Source organism: Fistularia commersonii, chromosome 29 (assembly GCF_037954325.1).
Source record: "Fistularia commersonii isolate RoL2024-O1a breed Wild chromosome 29, RoL_Fcom_v1.0, whole genome shotgun sequence".
NCBI classification, from domain to species: Eukaryota; Metazoa; Chordata; class Actinopteri; order Syngnathiformes; family Fistulariidae; genus Fistularia; species Fistularia commersonii.
This window is the reverse complement of record NC_141312.1, coordinates 5,504,123-5,524,869: the sequence shown is the minus strand read 5'-3', so window position 1 is coordinate 5,524,869 and position 20,747 is coordinate 5,504,123. Positions and strand designations below refer to the sequence as shown.

The 20,747-nt window shown below is 42.3% G+C and overlaps 2 protein-coding genes across 2 annotated transcripts in view; both read right to left on the bottom strand.

Annotated features, from left to right (window-relative positions):
• Positions 1–720: 720 nt before the first annotated feature.
• Positions 721–8,019, bottom strand: dcst1 (DC-STAMP domain containing 1). Its single transcript, XM_086176615.1, has 14 exons — positions 7,980–8,019; positions 7,319–7,390; positions 6,810–6,938; positions 6,195–6,334; positions 5,857–6,022; positions 5,543–5,686; positions 4,545–4,666; positions 4,319–4,476; positions 3,373–3,472; positions 2,558–2,653; positions 2,089–2,215; positions 1,853–1,969; positions 1,222–1,364; positions 721–828 (listed from the first exon to the last, which is right to left on the bottom strand). The coding sequence occupies exons 1-14, from the start codon at positions 8,017–8,019 to the stop codon at positions 721–723; spliced, it is 1,662 nt and encodes a 553-aa protein (XP_086032741.1).
• A 4,533-nt stretch (positions 8,020–12,552) lies between these two features.
• Positions 12,553–20,747, bottom strand: part of ubl3a (ubiquitin-like 3a) — a 36,913-nt gene continuing 28,718 nt past the window's right edge. Inside the window, exons 3-5 of the mRNA XM_086176854.1 lie at positions 17,821–17,907; positions 16,075–16,152; positions 12,553–14,469 (exon numbers count right to left, since the gene is read on the bottom strand). Of these exons, the coding sequence (XP_086032980.1) occupies positions 14,417–14,469; positions 16,075–16,152; positions 17,821–17,907 (218 nt within the window). The 3' untranslated portion in view covers positions 12,553–14,416. The remainder of the gene's footprint in view (positions 14,470–16,074; positions 16,153–17,820; positions 17,908–20,747) is intronic.

The following is a 20,747-nucleotide window of genomic DNA, read 5'->3' as shown; positions in this document are numbered from 1 at the left end:
TTTTCACAGAATAATTGATTACCAAATATTTTTTTGTGTAGAACCCACCAGTGGTGGGCCACCGTCACCACTACAATAGATCAGACCCGGGCCACATCCGGCCCGTTTTACTTTTTTATCTGGCCCACCAAACTATTTTCTTTTAATATTTTCAATCCATATTTAGTTTAGAAACTCCTTATTTTTTTCCTTTTATTTAATTTTATATGATTATTAATGATTTTCAAGTTGAAATAAAATGCCATAAAATTTCTATATTTAAATTGCATTTCTCATTTTGTTCAATTTACATTATATCTAGGTGGGCCGCGCATAAAAAGTAAATAAGAAATGTGGCCCGCCAGCTAAAATAATTGGCCACCCCTGGTCTAGATACACACTCACACACACACACACATATATATATATTATTGATCAGTAAATTTGAAGGTTCACTTTCACCAGTGTGACATTCTCTTAGGGCGACAAGAATTACAAGGAACCCATCAATATTTTTCACAAATCAAGTTTCTAGAAATTAACGTTGTGCCAAACAACTGGCAATATGATTAATTACACCTTTTACCATCAACATTGCTGTAAACATTCCCAGAACATCTTTTGTTTTGAAACATTTTTCCCCAAAAGTTAAATAAATAAAACATTATTTAAGTAAACGGATGGAGTTTTTGAAACATTATTATGACGATGCCAGCTGTGTTGTGTAACACCTGCAGTGTGTCAGCTCACCGTCGGGCCGCTTTCATCGCAGAGGAACTCCTTGTTGTCCGAATAAAAACGTCTCCAGAGCTGAAGTCTGTAGATGAACAAAATTCGCTTCTTCTCCCTCTGACATCGACAGACGGTTGGACACAACAGAACAAAACATCTGCGGTGAGCTCCGTGGACATTTTCGCGGATACATGGCTGGAAACGAGGCTATGATACACCAAACAGTGAATAACAAAGATTTTTCTTTTTTTTTAATTACAACTGTGTCCTGATCATTCTTCATGGTTCGTATTCATTTTGCATCATCTGACATTTAAATGCGTCAGATTGTCTAAATGATAAGAAATTTGCTTTATTTTTTCTTAACGTACTACATGGCTTGAGCGGCAAGTTGCTACGAGATGCCTGTTTATCGTTCAAATTTTGAGGACACACTTTTCATTGACCATCATTTTGTTTCCTGTGACTGTCAATGTGTGAATGCGTGAATGTGCGAATACGTGCGCGCACCTCTGGGTATATGAAGGCCGTGATGACCCGTCTCAGGCGGTTGCCATACACCTGAAGGCAGCAGAACAGCGCTCCCAGTAGGAGGCAACTGGCGCAGCTCACATACACACTTGCAGGAAGGGAAGATGGTGGGGACACACACCCTGAGTGCGGAGAAAGATGTGTGTCACTGACTTTTTATAAGCTGAAGAAATTCCAACTTTAGGCATGAAGATGAAAACAAAGTTTACTAGCCAGCTAGGACAGGGTTGGGGCAATTATTTTGACTGATGGGCCACATTTCTTATTTAATTTTTATGCACGGGCCAACTAGGTATCATGGAAATTGAACAAAATGAAAATGAAAATTGAAATATTTCAATTTTGGGGGGAATTTTATTTCAACTTTCAAATCATTCGTGATCATATAAATGTACCAATGTGATTTTTTATGTAATCAGCCATACAAAATTAAACAAAGGGAAAAATAAGGAGTTTCTAAATTCAATATTGATTGAAAATATTCAAAGAAAATAGTTTTGTGGGCCGGATAAAAAAGCAAAAACCGGCCGGATATGGCCCGCGGGCCATAAAATGCCCAGGTCTGAGCTAGGAGGTTAACTTCCTGGGTGCCGCGTGAGCTTTGACCTACGTTGGTTGTCCGTGATGATGCTGAGGTTGGACGAGGTGTTGAACGCCGCGAACGTCTTCGACAGGAGGCGAGCCATCATCGAATCTCCGCCCACATCGATGTTCAGTTCGTTATGAGCTGCGGAAATTTTCACACGACTGTCAACGGCGTCTAAATTTCCAAATTATTTTCAAACGTTCTCTCAAAAATCGACTTCACTGCGTCATCGCCGACGCTTATTCTAATGAATATTTTACAGGTAATGTTGAGCTGGATGACGGTGTGTCTGCTGACGATATCCAGAGCGTGGAAGATCGAGAGGTCGGCGATCAGCAGGACGACGGACAGAAGAAAGACAGACAGCACCTGAAGTCCGCCTGACACCTACACATGAACATATCATACATATATTGTGAATGAATGAATTAAAACGAATTCTTACGAATGATGAGTGGGCTGTGGGTATTTTATGGGCCTGTGGCCTATTTATCTTCAACTGATAGAAAGTCATGGGTTGGAGTTTATATTTGAAAACTGGTCTGTCAAGCACAGTAACACAGAGTTGGATCCATAAATACTTCTCTGGCGTAAAACCGTGGACCGTTTCCAGATCAATCACTGCCAATGCTCCTTTCGGAGGAAAACAGTAGAGCAGGGTGTGTGTGGGGGTGGATATGCGTGGGTGTGTGTGTGTTTTAAAGGTTGGTTTTAACCTGCTTCACTCACCAATGCCTTCAGCTCCTTGGGATGGAACTTGAGTCTTGCCGGGTCTATGAACTTCTCTTTCTCTGTCTGTCTCAGCGGCAGCAGCCAGGACTTACCCTGCAGAACCAGGGATGTAAAATTCAAATAAAAAATTGTGCTATATCACCGTATAAAGAGTTACTCAGAGACAGAATATTTCTTAGAAGCGTCAAATCATTGTACTTTTAATTCCAAAAGACTCGTTCCTGGCAAAGATAAAAAAGGATTCGGAGGCATCTTCACTCTCAACTGAGCTTTTTTAGGTAAAACAAAAGCTGTTCAGGGTTGGAGAGGGAACTTATAATCAGCTTGCAAAAAGTCTTTATAGAGGAACAAATTACCGAAGACGCTGCAATGTGCCGAAATATTGCTCGACAATAACCCAAGACACTTCGTATGGAGTGGTACAGATATGGTGAGCAGCGCTGCAAGTCTGCTAGCCACTATATGCACATTTTAATTAGATTACCCTCTTTATTTGTTTTATTTTGGGGGGCATTCAGCAGGCTGGGATGGGGGAGGGGCTTGTGACTCTCAGTTGCTAAATTACTGATAATCCTCATTTACAATGAACGGGGATTTGGCTATTTAATTTTCAGCAAACTGACTTAATGTCATTTACCAAACTAAACATGGCAAATGATGATTGTTGAGCTGTGCAACTAATAGCGGATGCACAGGTACGTGTTTTCACAGTTTTGGCCACTAAAATGTGCCGGATGTTATCCCCTTTAAAAATCCGTGTGCTTTATTTATCCATGGAAGACTGGACAAGCAATCGATTCGCCTGGACTCACCGCTCTTTTCCTGCGGGCATCGATCTGTTTGAAGTAGCTGGTGATGTAGATGTTGTCGAACCAGAAGTTTCTCTTGAACTGCCAGACATAATCACAGGCACTGAAAAAGGAGAGGGCTGTGAACGGGTGAATGTGGATGTATGTCTCATTTTAGCGGAACAACAAGTGGTGGGCAAAGAGGTAAAATGCACGCTTAATGACGAAAAGCAAAGAAAGCTACGAGGAGATCCAAGAAAAGGATTTTTGACGATAAAGGGGACTTGATGAATATCTACAGATTTAATGAATTTGCGATGAATGAGCAGGTGGGGAGTACAATGTCAGAAGAAGTCACACGAAGAAAAAAAAAAAAAAATGCACCGCACAACACACAATTTTGAGTTTTTATGACTATCAAACTCTTTTTCCGAAAAGCTCGGAAAAACACCTCTAAAAAAAAAAAAAAAGCCTCGTCCTGCGGCACATGCTGTAAACTGGAAACGTTGCTCAATGTTTTAATAAGCAAATCTTGAAAAAAAGTATTGATTCATTTTTGTGCTCACAGTCTGGCACCTTGCGCCTACACGTCGCTGTCCGTGGTGCTGAATCACAGCGCTGCCCATGAGTGGGCCCTCCATTGACATTTATTCTGAATGCTGTTGTTCATGCTATCTCCACAGACTGATATCTTTTTTAATTGGCTGCATTGTGCACGTATTATCTTCCTCTTCAAATAACTTCCTCTGAGAAGCTGCCAGTCTCTAGCTACGGCGTAATTGCACCATGCATACGTGTGTGAAATACCCCTGTTGTCTATTTTTACTTTATAAAAATGCAGACAAACCATTTAGATTCCGTGTTTAGCACGGTTACCTGAGATTGTACTTTCTACGGTGTTTTACATTTCTGATTGAAATTTGCGTGAGGATGACGGTTTAAAGGATTCGGGAAAAGACGTGCGCGTTACTTGGTGATGACGGTGATGAAGCTGAAGGACCGCAGCAGGTCGAGGATGTCGAGCATCTTCTTCATCCACGTCGACAGCTGCTCGAATTGCTTTCTGACGGCCTCTTTGAACGCGTCGTCCAGCAGGGTTTCGCCGAGCGCCGGCCGTCGCTTCTCCTCCTGTGAGGGGTCAGAGGTCAGACCGCTGGGGTTCGCTTGAGCGGTAAAACGGGAGGGAACGTTCAGACCTTCACGATGAGCTCGGTGGTGAACTCTCTGGACAGAAATTCGACCGATAGGTTCAGCTGATCGAAAAGCTGACCGAAGTTTCCTTCCACGGGGATGTGTTCTTTGCACCAGGGCGACATCACTGATCAGGAAGACAAATCAGGATTTCACACAAATCTCAAATGGTGGGATTTTTTTTTTACCCGTTTCGAAGCGATCTGGACTTGACGATGATGTCACAATGACATCACGGGCCTTGATATGAAGCCCTTGGGTTTTTCCACACTGAATGTGAAATACCGCTTCTTGTGGATTGATTATTTGCATTTTTAATACTACCAGCAGAATTAATTCAAAGGAAAGCTTAATCCCGGGAGCAAAAGGACTAAATTAATTTCAGAAAAATTCATATTGATTCTCAACACAATATCTGGTGCAAAACATGATTTAATAACATGCAATAAAAGAGTATAAAAGTGGTGCGGGTGACTTGCGGTAAAAAAGAGCCCAGAATGAAAGGAAAGGTGTTGGATGACGGTCCAGAGACAGCAGCACTGAGGAAAAGACAGAAAGCAAAGCCGGAGGAAGCACAGATAAGGATGTTGAGGTTCTCTTTTAGAGCGAGGATGATGGATGGGATCAGGGATGAGTCCATCACAGGGACGGCACGTGTTAACATGCTCCAGAGATGAAATCAGAGGGAGAGAGTTTGGAGGAGGGGGGGGGGAAGATCTGGGTGGAAAGATGCTGAGAATGGATCTGCCAGGCATGAGCCCTGGAGGAAGACCAGAGAGGAGATTTATGGTTGAAGGGAAAGATGACATGAAGTTAGTTGGTGTGAGAGAAGTAGGTGCAGAGGAGAGGGTTAGATGGAGCAGCTGAAAGGAGAGGATACTTCCAGAATGCCAGAGGTATTTTACGGTTGAAGTAGATTCTATCTGCTATTTTGTCAGAAAAAGAAAATAAATCTCTTCTGAAACAGGCTCTGTGCACGGCTGAGGGCGGCGTGACCTTTCACCTCTCATGATCTGACACAGAAAGTGGAATTTCAAGGGGACACAGAGGAGGTGGTTGATGATGGGCATCGCGATCGTATCCATACACTTTTCCCACTTGAGGCTGAACCAGTCAGAGCAGCGCTGGATGCCCTTGGCCACCACGCCTGACACGGGTGCACGCAATCGCACAAAACACACACACACACACACACACACACACACACACATAATGGTGTTAATAACTGATGGATGAGGCCTTGGAACATTCTGAGTTTTGCTCACAAGTGCTTTGACCTCGGCTGTCTCTCAGTTACACAAACAAAGGGAGGCTCACTGTCACACTGCATCATGGTCCTGGTGAAGAATTGCTCCTGAGTGTCGTTGGCTGCAGGACCCGTCTCGAAGCCGTCGTAGCCGTACTGCCTCACCATCTCATCTCTCACGGCCTGGAACTTCCAGCTGACGTTCCGAGCCATCGACTGGAACCTCTCCTCCTCATCCTGAGCGGGAAGACCGCCATCAGTAAAGGCGTCTGCCAATTTTCAAACTGGAAACACTTTACTTTCTAACTGCGCACAGCTGCATGACTTTCAAGGTCATTTATCGATCGCGTATTGATTACGCCGACGGCGTGACTGCGTTTCCGGGGCCGGAAAGCCACACGAGTCTCACCATCAGCTGCTGTGTGATGAGCAGAAACGGTTTGACGGCCTCCTTCCAGAGTAACTTGCTGTTGTGAACCTGCACGTCAAGGTTGCAGCTCAAAGACTCGGCCACCGCCTGGACGTTCTGCTGTATGTTTGTCACCGGACCTGAGAGGGGGAGGGACTCACACACATCACTCTCTGTGCATTCACGTGTGTTTCACTGCTTTTACTCCAAAGCTACTTCAGTATTAAACGTGGTTATTGGGAGGAAAAAAAATCCCTGGAGGTGCGAACCTGATAGCCTCATCAATCACTCCAAAGAATAATGTCAGCGGTAGGTCTAAAATAAAACTTAACCGTTTGGATGGATGGATGGATGGATGGATGGATGGATGGATGGATGGATAGATGGACAGATGGATAGATGGATAGATGGATAGATGGATAGATAGATAGATAGACAGACAGACAGACAGACAGACAGACGGACAGCATCTCTTAGAAGCTGACCCAACCCCAGTTGATTGGTCGAGATCAACAAAAAAAAAATTATGACCAGAATGACAGACCACCCTCTCAGGCGTGTGTGAGTCCGTTCAAGCAGTCGTATTGTCGTCTTTGTGTTAGCCTGTGTGTTTACCTGTGTGGAGCACCGACAGGGTCAATAGTATGAGGAAGGCGCGGCCGCGGGAGCCGAGAATGCTGGGAAACAGCAGGAGAACAGAACACCTGAAGAAGGAGGAATAAATCCCGCCCAGGACACACACACCTGGACACGCCCAAAAGGAAAGCAGTATTAACACACACCTGGAGATGGCAACGCACACCAGCCTAAACACATACCTGGCCACCCCCTCTCTCTCTCTCACACACACACACGCACACCTGGGCATGCCCACACACATCAGGTTTAACCACAAGTACACACATCCCAAGACAGCAGAGTAAACACTACACCCACATGCAAGATGTCCACAGATCCTAATATTAACACACACCTTGACGCGCCCACACATATCAGCGTTAACACACATCCAGGCACGCCCTCACACACACACACACACACACACATAGATGCCCAAACGCAGCAGTGGCCCTACACACATTTCAAACAACGGCATGTAACGGCACGCGTATGCGTTTCCTCACCGCAAACAGCCACGGCGGCCAGCCAGAGGAACTCAGTCCTGGGAACACCTTGGATCACACCCAGGAACAGCACTGGGGGACGGAAATCACACAAAGTAGTCAAAAAAAAAAAAAAAAAAACCTGGTGTCATGGATTTCTATGGTATGTTTTAAATAAAGAAGGGTGCAGAACATGAAGCAGTTTTTTATTTTATTCTTTTTTTTTTTTTGTACCAAAGCCGCTCAGAGCCCCAAAGAGGCCTCGGAGAAAGACATGCAGGAATGCATGCCGCTGCTTGAAGAAGAAATGATGGATGACGAGCAGAAAGTGGATCACACTTCTCTTCACAGCTGAAAGACATAAACAGCTGGAGAGTGAGGAGACTAGAAGATAAATTCTTATCCAGGCCATCATTGGAAATACTGAATAAACAAGGGTCTGCATATGTGTGTGCTCAAGAGTGTGTATTTGTCATTAAAAAAAAAAAAGCTTCATTGGATATTTTATCCTTTAAATTGTATAAAATGATTTTGAGATTCTTTTTTTAATACAACAGTTCTATTATCACAATAAAAACATTACTCAGGGTTCCCGGATAACCATCTTTTCTTTTTTACAGTTATAGCCAGGTGAAGCTCTAAAAAATAAGTGAATACGTTTTTTTGCTGGTGGTGAACTTACATCTGGAGGAAGCCGGAGGGCTCTGGTTGGGCTCAGCCATATCGCTTACAAACTCTCTTGGTGTCTGTAGCTTCACCGTGGAAACCACATGAAACCAGACTGGATGAAATGCATCGCACCACTGGACGTGATGTCACAGCCACGAGGTAAAAACAAAGAATCGAAGAAAAACCCCGGAAGCTTCAAAAAAATCCAAACATAATCAAAGATAAAGGGATTCAAATCAGCGAAGTGAAAACAGGACATGAATATTTCAATAATCTCTGCTCAAAAAATGCAGTTTATCCAAAAAAAAAAAAAAATTAGAAGGATGAAGTCATAAAATCAAGGTCAGGAAGGTCATGATGTTGGTGACATCATGGGACGCTTCCCCTTTGTGACATCATAGCTTCCTCTTTCTTCACGTGAAGGTGGTCGGCCAGGGGGGGAGACGGACTCGCTCCTTTGCAAATGGCAGCCTGCCCTCTCGCCAGTGGACGTTTTCTCCGGGGAGTGTCGCTATCTCATTTCAAAACTTCCCCTTCACTTTGACAAGCTGATGGGGTTGGCTGGGTGGGGGTGTGTGTGTGTGGGGGGGGGGACAGAAAATCCCATCCCAACCTTAATAAGGTGCTTTGGCTCCCCCATCAGAAGCCACAGGAGCTGCAGGCTACACTTACATATCGGTTCAAAAAATCCAAATAAAACGAAACAGATTCTGCCAAACCCAGGAATGTAAATTATCTTCAAGCGATGCCAAAACGGTTGGCGGTGAGTGAAAGACACATGAACTTCATCTGCACTCCTCAGGATCATCCTTGACTGGAAGGGATGGCGGAGGCTGGCAGAAATCGACGCTCCTCAAAGGCTCGGGGAGCAAAAACGCCCCGATTCATCTGCTCCGCTGGTTTGTTTTACCAAGCAAATTCACTGATGCTTTAAAACCGGTGTCCGAATGTGAACCATGCCGGCGACGAGTTATATAATAATGGCAATAATTTCTTCCCTCAGCCGCAGGGAATCTTCAAATCTTTGTACTTAAGACCTTAAAACACTTGATAGCCTTAACCTTGACACTTTATATTTTATCGTATTTCTTATTCTCCCTCCTTCCAACTATTATCTATTATTATTATGTTTTTGCTTGAAACTCTGGCACAACAATTTCCTTCGGGATAAATAAAGTCGTTCTCATCCCATCATCTCATCTCAAACGCTGTCGTCGGACACCCTCTGAGCGTGACGTGCCATCAAGCTGCTTCTGGAAAAAGGTTAAAGTTGAAACAAACATCACATAAAAGCTCAAATAAAACATCTCAAAATCAGTCCCTTGAATAATAAACCGGGGGGAAACAGTGCAATATTCAGGTGATATAAATATATAGTTTATTTTGAATAAATACGACCGTGAGAGCATGCGGCACCTGTCTTTTCATTTCCGCCGTTTCAAAGATGAGTTTGTGCCGTACATGTGATCTACGCCGCTGCTCCAGTTATCTGCCCGAGGGCCTCCCGTGACTCTTACTAGGACAGATCGGCACCCAAAGGGAAATCAAAAATAGGAGCGTACGTGCCACATTGGAGAAATTGGGAAAAAAAAAAAAAAAAAAGAAACTTTGCCATTTTCTCACTTTGCAAAGTCATTCTTCAGTCTTGGGATCAGGCGCCGAGACCCGATGCTGACGAGCAGGAGGCGGAGAGGATGCCGCATCCTCAGATTTATGGAAGTGACACTGGTCACTGCTGATTTACAAAGACCAGAGCAGTAAAACACTCAAGACCGAACCTCGATGTGGTTCTTGTAATCGCGCGGAGTGCATTTCTGTCACGTGCACTCCGTCCTCCACTCAAAGGGTGCAAAGACAATGGAAACTGCATCTGCTGCAGCGTGCAGCGGAGAGTGCTGGACACCATCTCCATTCAAATGGCTCTATATCTTGTCCTCTCACACTGGACTTGGGACCGAAGGATAACACATACCCGATTGGGTGGAAGTTAGCTTGGTTCTTGTAGCAGAACCGTGGCCCTTGCTGCTCTGCTGAGGCAGATAATACCAACATTGCAACCCCGACTCTTCACAATGACCACATCAAGGTGTACATAAATCAGATTTGCCATGGGTAGGACTCGTGTGAAAACATAGCCCTTGCATTATCAGGACGGGAGTTTGCAAGCATGTGAAATGCACATGTCTGACCGAGAATGTTTCTGTAGGCTCTTACAAGACACGTGATGCACTAAATGGCAGCAGATCTGTGTGCTTGTTAAATTTTGCTAACTCCGTAAGCACCATCTCGCTAACCGAACGATTCAAAGATCTTTGAGATGCTCCCCGCTTCCACCCTCTGCCCGGCTTCCTCCTCGCTGCTTTTGCGTTTTTGCCCCGGATGTGACGGCTCTATGAAAATTCCAAGTTATCTCTGAGTATCTGAAAGCAGCACTCCATCCAGCCCACTGCCGTTTGTTGCAAGGTGACCTCAGGCTGTATACGTGAGGACGGGATGAAGAAAGGTTTAAGAGGGAATTAAATCACCGCCGTCCCGCCCCTCTCCACTCAGTGTGCCATCAAAATGAAATTGGGCCGTTCATTCAGCCTCTATTGACTTTGTTCCTTCCTTTTTGCATCAATATACATGGAAAATTGCCACAGTGATGCAAAAACCTTCAAACACTGCCTGTCCCACAGTCGTTGCTATTTAAACCTACTGAACACTGATTTACTTTGTATACATACATATATATATGTGTATATACACATACATACATACGTGTATATACATATATATAAATATATTTGTATATACATATACGTATGTATACATATACATATATATATGCTCTTTTTTTAATTTAACAAGATCTGTCCTTGAGCCACTGAAGATCACGGAAATAAAAAAGTTTAAAATGTGAAATCTACTGTTTGCCTACTGTAACGGACTTAAAAAATAAAATCCAATAACATTTTCAATGACGTGCTGAGGAATTTACAATAAACCTAAGCTGCACCGATTTCCTCAGAAGACATCTAAAATGCAATGTCTTGCATCCGGAGACATTGCGAAAAGTCTCACACCATATGTCTGATCTCATCCAAAGGGCCTCCTTGCATTTGAGAGTGCTATGTGGAGATATTGCCAGAAGATGGCAACCTACACAAACTTTACTGGTCTTGTCGGCCCCCTTTTCGCGCGGATTAGATTGAATTTTTGATGGAGTATTAGATGAAAATTCAGTTTAGTCTAGGCCTGGGTGTATATGAATTTAACACGCCACATTGCCCAGCACCCAGGTAACAATTGGTGAACAGTTGCGCATAATGATGATTATTTTTGCCCAAATGATCCATCTAAACATTAGGTATGACTACGTCCGTCACCATCCCAATCCTCTTCACCTTAAACCCAGCTATTAGCACAGGAGAACGTGCTCATCACATGAAATTACAGCCCCTACATTAACATTTACAGATGACATTTAAATACAACATATACTTGGATGTTGAGGGACACAGAGACACGCCGCGCGAAAACAATGGTATGTCTGTACACAGAGACAGGGCCTGTTGTTGAAAGGCCAGGCAGCAATAATACTAAAACAGCTGTCCTTAGCTGAGCTACTGTAATGGCAATCCAGTATGTGTGTGTGTTTGTGTTTGTGACAGAAGAATGGCTGTATTCAAGTCCAATATCTGGCCCACATTACGGTGGCTGTGCGGACACAGCACGACTGCAGGGGGAGGGAGGAGAGGGAACAGGGAGGAGGACAGGAAAAAGTTACAGCAATGCTGACCCATGGCAGTTGAAGCACAGTCATCATCTTCCCATGACATGACACTCATCAGACCCCAACCCCCTCCACCTTTACTGTTTCACTGCCACGTCAAGCACCCGGGGCTATTCAAAGACTCATCTTTTTTCTTTGCTCCAATACATTATAATGTAATTCTTGTGCTTTTCAAATGAATAACAGAGAAAGCACCGCCTGGAAGAGCTGGCCCCGTGCTGATATCCCCAGAGCAGGCTTCACACGTAGTCACGCATAGGCTCAGATCCTGTTGTTGACTTTCAAAACAACCTATTGTTTTCTACAATACAGACCCCAGCAAAGTGAATTTCCTTGAGATTATTATAAAAAAAAAAAAATTAAAACAACTGAGCAAACCACACAGAAGTTAGAATATTAAACGTCTTTCTGCTCCGAGCCACTCCATAAATACATTATCTATATTTATTACTCGGCAACAGTGATGACTAGTTCCGCTTTATCTAAAATGTGCTTACACATTGATGTGTCTACAGAGGAGATCAGACAATGACATGAGTCCCAAAATCCTTAAAACAAAAGTTTTTGTCCATCTTCACAAAGGTTTTCTTCACCAGTGTCTCAAACTGGTGTGTTAAACAGAGGCCTGATGAGTAGCGCTTCCTTAAAAAATATAAATAAACAATTACCCAATGTGACTAGCAAGAGTGACAGCTATTGTTTCCAAGTAAATTGTGATTTCGAAAAAACGGTAGATGCTGAGTTTTTGACGTTCAAGTTCACCGCTTTGTGTCAACGAACATTCATATAATTAAGTTGTGACATCAAAAAGTGCAATTCAATAACTTTTATTTAGTTTACAGATGTATTCCATTTTGACATTTTGGAAGAGGGGGGAGCATTAGTGCTATTTACAATTGGTTTGCAAACATTTATTTCTGTACATATTTGAACCCTGATCAATATAAACAATATTCATTTAAGACCTAGTGTTCATACAAAGCGATTCTGTAAAGCAAAAAAAAAAGAAAAATGATTACATTAAATTATAAACAAATAAAAGAAAAAATGATAAAAGCACAAAAAAATAAAAATAGAGTCTAATCAATGATTAGGGATTTTCTGCTGCTGTTAAGCACAAGACATTGTCAGCAAGAGACTGTGAACTGGCTAGAAGCTAACCGTATACACAATCATAGACTAAACACCAATATACTGTATATCAACAAGATCTAGAGTCATCATAATCTATTTAAGAGTCATATTAAATATATCCTACACATGTTACTTTAGTCTGGAACATTACTTCCCTTGGAAAAATATAAAATAAAACAATAAAACTTTTATACATTTTTTTAATTAATCTGATGAAGGAGCACATGCTTCAGTTGTGCAAAATCGACTTATTAATGCAGAGAGATTTAAGGAGAGAATAGGAAGCAAATTAAGACAAGTAAGGATTTTCTTCTTCTTTTTTTAAACCAAGTAAATTTCCCTGCTTGGTCAGCAATTGTCAAAGAGATCCTTCACAACACTGTTAAAAGGAGCATAATAAGCTATTCTCCTCTTCCTGTTCTTGAGGCGGAGAGAGGGGTGGTGCATCAGGGAGGGAAGAAAACTGACATGACGGTCTTATTCATCACAACACTGGTCGGTCAAATAATATGCATGGACTGTCAAAACACAGTCGCAAATGTCATGGACAAACAAGATAACCATAACAACGGCAGTTGCTTGTCTATTTGTTTGTTTGTCAGGCTTTGTTTGGCTAAAATATGATGACTGAAAGATGTCTTCTACAGTACTCTGCAAAAAGGAATCATCTCTCTGCTGTGCACTTTAATGGCACACGCAGAGGAGGGCAGTAAAAAGGACAGAGGGGTTTGTAAGAGTGTGTGTGTGTGTGTGTGTGTGTGTGTGTTCTCTGGTCAGGCACATCTAAGCTTTGCTGCACAGAGGGTGATTACACAAGCACATATGGCTGGATGTGTAATGTTCGCATAGCGTGTGTGTGTGTCTATGTCGTGTGTGTGTGTGTGTGTGTGTGTGTGTGTGTGTGTGTGTGTGTGTGTGTGTGACTGTGCATATAGGCAAGTTGTTAGTGGTTAAAATTCTCAGCGGTTTATATGACAAAACAAGGCCACACGCAAACTTGGGCACAGCATTACTATGACAACCGGCTAGACTGAGTAGCCGGTTAGAAACTGACTTTTAACAGACTGGCTGAGGCTGGCCAGATGATCCGTCAGCCACAAATGTGTGTGTGTCTGTGTTTGTGTGTGTGTGTGTGTGTGTGTGTGTGTGTGTGGTAGAAGGCTTAAAAAACATGTGTTAAGAAGAAAAGCAACAACAACACATGCAAATCCAGTTAATTCCTCTAATTATCCGTTATGACAACAAATCAAGTAAAACAAAGGAATCAACTATCAGTAATCAATTTCTTGCTTCCTGGATCAGCCCGGGGATACTTATGGATGTGTGAAAGAAGTCTGTGTTTGTGTGTATTTGTGTATGGGTGTGTGCGTGTACGCGGTATAACTAAATGTCTGTGTGTGTGTATGTGGGCATTTGTGTGTGTGTGTTTTTGTGTGTATGCACTGTGGGCAAGCTCCAGGACAGAGGACAAGCTCATTAGGTCCTGGACGTCAACGGTGAAAGAGAAAGAAAGGATGGGGGCCGGCAATGGAGGTATGTATTTACAGAATGACACAGCAGTTACTCTCCCCGGTCTTCTCTCTATTCCTCTGACCTGTGAATACACACACACACACACACACACACACACACACACACACACAAATAGAAACACACACACACACACACACACACACACACATCATTATTATTAAAACCAATTACTGATCACAGTGAAAAGCAGATGCAGCTGGTGCATGATGTGGTAACCAGTAACCTAAGTTTGGTCGGATCTGATCCGATTCTTTGATTTGCTCTGCTCAAGGCTCCCAATTGAAGTGGTTGTTTCCATTTCATTCCCGTCGGTTTGTGTTCACACTGCAACATCTAGTTGCATATCCAAAGGCGAATAGCAAATAACATACATGCCAGCTTTTTCAGCTGTGGTACAATAACAATGTTTGGTAATGGAACGGAACTACTTTCAATGACATTACATTGTTTGGTTAAACCCTTGGGGAAAAAAGGCCAGGTAGCATTAGCCGTGTATATGGCTAATTAGCTGCGCTTCATTCCTGTGGGTATCAATAATTGAATGTACAAACTGCCCAGTTCCCCTGTGAATCAAGACTGCGTTCCAGTGGCAGCGAGCCAAGACTACACATTCTTGTCAATGTCATCCCGTTTCTTTTGTCCCGTCAATGGGTTCAACCGCCGTCTTCGTGTGACATCAAACGGACCAATCACGGCCAGTTTCACTGCTCTGAATGAAACATGTGTGAATAGACCCTTACAGACTTTAGGGCAGACTCAGTTATAGGGTTATGCCGGTCTTGGTGTTCGAATTAGACACTAATTTACAAACTCCTGTTCCTGGGAATTAAGGACCATTTTCTTCATCATCACCTGTGGTTAAAACAGTGAGGGACCCCCAATAAAAAAGGGGCATTGCAGTCAAACTGTATAAAGCAAATAAGGCAAAGGGCACATGTTTTTTTTCCAGGCCCCTGCAACATTTTATGTTTGGGTGGTTTGTTTTTTTTTTCCTTGCACATATTCTCTTAAAAACCTAACTTGGCCACTGCCCGTGGCAATATTTCTAAGCCCAGGAAAAAAAATACATTAATCATGAATTAATCATAAATCTTTGATTCAAGGTTCATCTATTTACCTTCTCACGTAAACTTTTTATGGTATTAAGGCATATGGCAAATGTAATTTTTTTAAAAAGTCATGAGGAAGAGGTCAGAGTGAAGTCACACATCGCTGGCATGAAGGTAAATGCCGGGTCGTAATTCTTTTATGATTCTGGTGCATAGAGTCTGACATCGTCAAATCTGTTACTCCAGTCCAAGTCACATGACTCATAACACATTTTAAGACCCTTAAATAAGGAACTGAAGTACCAGACTACCGGCTACTTGTTAGATCCCTCCCAAAGATTGAAGGCGGACCCATCTTTAACAGAATAACCGTTGACTAGACAGTCACCAAGAGGGTGTGTTTTTCACAGAATATTTATTCATATTAGCAGTGTATTTTAAACAATGTGCTCTTTTTTTAGGATATACTTGAGGGGTGCAATTATTTGCACCGGTAGCTGTTCCTAAAACAGAAGCCATGTGTAGACATAAATAATGGCTGGGAGCAGAATGCTTGAAGTTGTTCTGCGTGTGAAAGGCCCTCTGAAAGGCAAGAAGGGACAGAGGGAGCTGGTTACCTTGGGAATTTGGCTCAGGCAAAGTCTCTCTGGCAACTAAATGCATCACTGTGGTCTTCCCCAAGGGCAGTTTCAGAGCTGGGTGGAGAGAGAGAAAGGGGGGGGTAGAGCAAGAGAGAGAGAGAGGGTTCAGATGCTTTTCAGAATCGTAAATAATTGGGTTGCTCTTCTTGGTGATGCATAAAAGATGCATGTCTATTATGCATCACTGAAAAGAGTTTAGCTCCAGTACGTTGTAACTATTAAGACATAAAAGCTACAAGCTGCGACTGAGTGGCATAAATAATAATCCAGCGTGCTAACTGTGTCAAAATACATGATTCAAAAGAGCTTTGGCCTGATCATAATATTCATTTGCAGACAAAGGAATGGCCTCTTTTAAACAAAAAATTGAATCTTATCACAACAATCCAGATATCAGTTATTATATTTATATATGTGTGTGTGTGTGTGTGTGTGTGTGTGTGTGTGAGTGTGTGTGTATACACATCCTATATGCACTTTGCTGGCTGTTTCTGAATTTCAAACACTTACACTAAATTAATTTCTTTTTTCCTCACCATAATACATAACAGAGAATGTTTAATTTGGTGAAACAATGCTTTGGCATTTGCAATACAATGGGATTTTTTTAAATAGTTCTAGTATGTAATAGCATAGAAATGTAAACGTGTGCAGTGGGACAACAATAGAGGTCTTCATCGGGGTTACCTTGATACTGACAAACATCTGCAGCCTGATATTAATCCTTTTTGCAGTGATTGGACCTAAAGGTAATCTACATAATTACTATGATTGGGGCCTGAATGAGTCAATCAAGCCTCTCTGTGAAGCTTTCCAAGTGCTTCTGGCTCAAAGAGAGAGCTGGATTCTTCATATCGCGATTCATTCCTTTGAAAACGTGTCAGTTTGCAAGTACATGTGACTGTGCAATACAAATCAATACAGTCACTGTAGCGCTGTGCTGATTCCAAATCCTGTTCTAATAGAAACAGGCCACTGTCAGGAAAGGAGAGGAAATCCATTGAATTTGGGTTGGGGTTTTTTGTGTCTGATTTGGCCAATGAGTCTTCAAAACCACTAATGTGTGTGTGCAGTATGTGTGCGCGGGCTGGCGTGTGGTTTCTGCGTTGGCATACAAAAACCACTGGGAGTTATGATCTGACCACAAGGAATCAGAGACTGCGCACAGACCTGCTTAACCAGAGATAGAGGGGCGATCAGATAGACAGCAGTAATGTGATGAGCGCTAAAGGCTTGGGGAATGTCAGAACCCCATCAGACCTTTGGCACCAAAGTCAAAGCGAAATTGTGTTAAGTGGGAGAAAAAAAAACTGAAGGGGCAGGGCAGAGGCAAAGTGGACGGCTTCAAAAAGAAGACGTCCTCTTTTGCTCGTCCCTCGTGGGACTTCTCTTTTCTCACTGCCTGCCTGTCTCTCTTTGAATTGCTCGAGGTCTACTCATACGCCAGCCTTGCCCCTTTCCTGACCAGTCTCTTTCCTCTTTTTCTGTATTTCCTCTCTCCGTCAAAGCAGGCTTGTCCAGAGCACTGAGGTGCCTCTGTTCGGCTGCTCAGGAAAAAGATGAGAACAGTAAAGAACTTTCCAGTAACACACTGCTGAGATTATGTGTGCATGTCTATGTCTCTGAACATGAGATGTTTTCTCTACTCCTTTTTTTCTCTCTTTCTTTTTGAAAGGTGCACTTTCTTGCGCAACTGAGTGGGTTTTCTGTGTGATTTTTCACCTCCTAGTGTCACGTTGCCGTGTAGAAAACGTCCTTGGTAGATCAGCCGCAGGATGTTCGGGCTGCTGACCTGCTCTTCCTCCCAATCTGAAAGAAAAACGGGATTTGAGGACGGTGGAAAGACTGAGTTCACAGAAAAATGAACACTGAAAGACACATTTACTTGCTAAATGTATTTGATTCACAGTTTTTGTCTGCCGGTATATACCTATGAACCATCTCACACACGTCCTATTCAGTGTCATAGATACAACCCATTCAATATAGAGAATGAAGAGGGACATTAATTACATGGTAATTGCAAAAAGGAAAAAGCAATTTTTCTCTTTTCATATTGTCAAAACTGATGTTTTCAAAAAGCAGGGAGAATAATCATGGATACAGACATATATTAATTGTATTAAGGCTCAAACACATACACACACAGACACACACACACACACACACACAAACACACACACAGATACGTTGATTGGAACTTCTGTGAGGTTCGAGACAACAGGACAAGATGATTCTATAATTTTGAACTGCCACTCTCTGACAGCCAGTGACTACAGAGACACAGAGGGTAGATTAAAACATTCAGGCTTTATTTCAAGTAACTATGTGGAGGCCATGAAACACGGCCGTTGTGGGATGCAAGACAGGATGTGAAAGTCGACAAGGAAAAGGCAGGAACATAAGGTGTGGCTTGAGGAGAGCTGACGCAAAAGTTGAATGAATTAGATGAGGGAACTCCACGGCGGCAGTCTGGTCACCAGATGTTTGTCTACAGCTAGGCTGTGTGTGTGCCTGTGTGTGTTTGTCTGATCTGGCCAAATGATCATATCCCAATGTTTTTGGCGAAGAGCTTTCATCCAAGATCTGAATCACAATTTTAAAATGCAGGCTTGTTCTTAAAGTATGAATACTAAATAAATAGCAGCTCCAAAAATTGCTTTTATGTGAATACATAGCCGTCAGAACACGGGAATGAACATAACAGTAAAAGTTAGAGTTAAAAGGTTCCATTGTGGATGTAAAACGTGTTATGAAGTGACCTTTACGGTTACACTGAGAAGCAGATCATATAAGTGGAGTCCTGCCCTTGTTGTTGGACTTGCCTCCAAGCCTCGGGCAAGGTCTCACAAAGTTCAGATCCAGTAGGAACACCATGGAAACTGACCCTGGATGTCAGCGTCTCACGTGGAGGAAAACAAGAGTCACACTGCATGAGGAATCCTTTTTAAGTTTCTTGTCGGAACCGCAACAGCTATTGTAATAGTAGTGTCAGGGGATTTAAAGGTGCTTGATTAGTGGTAGAGAAGGATTTCTCGCACTGATGTAACAGTGGTTGAGGAGTGAGCGAATTCCAGAAGGAAGGTGTCTCTACTGTGATCCCGCATTCCTGAATGCAGTGATAATGGAGTCAACTTTCAGGGCTTCAGACCATATCGTGATATTAGCTACGGCAGGGACAACAGGACCAAAATTTTAGGATCATCCCATTTAGCTATATCCATTTTTTTCCTCATTTAAACTGTTTTGAATAAAAACACATCTGTAATACGTTTTTGGATTCTTGTTAAATACAATAAAGATTGGAACTCATAAAAGGTGGTATATTCTAATCAATAAGCTATGGACTAAAATGATATTCAAAATTTGCCACTGACAGCCATACAACAACTGAAAAAAAAAGACTTCAGCTGTTCCACTAAAACCAAATATCTTAAATTTTCACATAAATTAGACAGAAACTTCTACAATAAGGAAGTGCACCAAGAGGGCAGACAGAGCATTTAACCTCAGCACCCTGATGTCAGTTTTTCAGGACAGCTGTCAATCAAGGTGATGATGTGCCAAAACCCTGTGTCTCTCTTAAAATATAGATAACAATAGCAAGCGAGTCATAAATGTTATCAAGACAAGAATAAATAAACAACGATTAGATGTTATGGTCCACAGTAAAGTTATCTTCCGGTTAAGAGGAAGGCTGCAAGTGAGTTTAAAGTAAATCAATAAAAGGTTTAAAGATTAACGTCTGTTTACTATCTCTAACTTAATTTCAGATTTAAAGATCAAAACGAGTTATGTGGCTTACAGTCATAAATATATATCCTGCATCGCTGTCAGTTAATGACGACTGACCGTCACGGTGAAGGTGCTCAGTTGCTGTATCTTTGCTTTACAAAATCCAGCTAGGATGTGTTAAGACGCCCCCAGGCGTCTGCAAAAGCTGCAGTTTACATACTTAACAGAGCTTGAAACGTGTACATAATTCATTATAACTAGACTTCTGTGGTTGTTCATTTTGAAAGGAAAGCTGGTGAGGCAGATGGGACGAATCTCAATTGATTGTGTAATCAAATAAAACAGGAGAAGGTCCAATATTTAAATGATTTTCTGATTATCCTTGTCACACACTCTATTGCACTTCATCTGAGAGGCTGATGTTTTCACATCATGTTACATTTTTGTGCCGGTTGAAGACGAAGCCACAGCACTTCCATGAAAACTGCTCAGCATTAGTGGCTGCAAGGAAGCCAAACCCAATCTTACGCAATTTCATTTGAGACTTATTAGAAAGCTGGCTCGCCATCGCATTCCCACCACTCAGCTTTCATGAAGAGAGAGGGTTCGGGGCACCAGATGCTCCCACTCACTACGCGAGCAGAGCACATGACAGCACCATATAAACATGGGGAATATGTAAAAATGTACAAAAAAAATTAGCTGCAAATTATCTTGACTCCCTGTCCATTTCTAACAAATGACAATACAATTTTTCTGCGCACTGATTAAGGTTATTTTCATGTAGACTTTGAGTTCTTAAATTCACGTCTGACTGAAACACGTTTTGGAAAAAATATCAGTTGCTGAATCAAATTATTCATCATTTATGGATGTAAAAACTATGAGCAGAATGCTGGAACAAGCAACTCGGA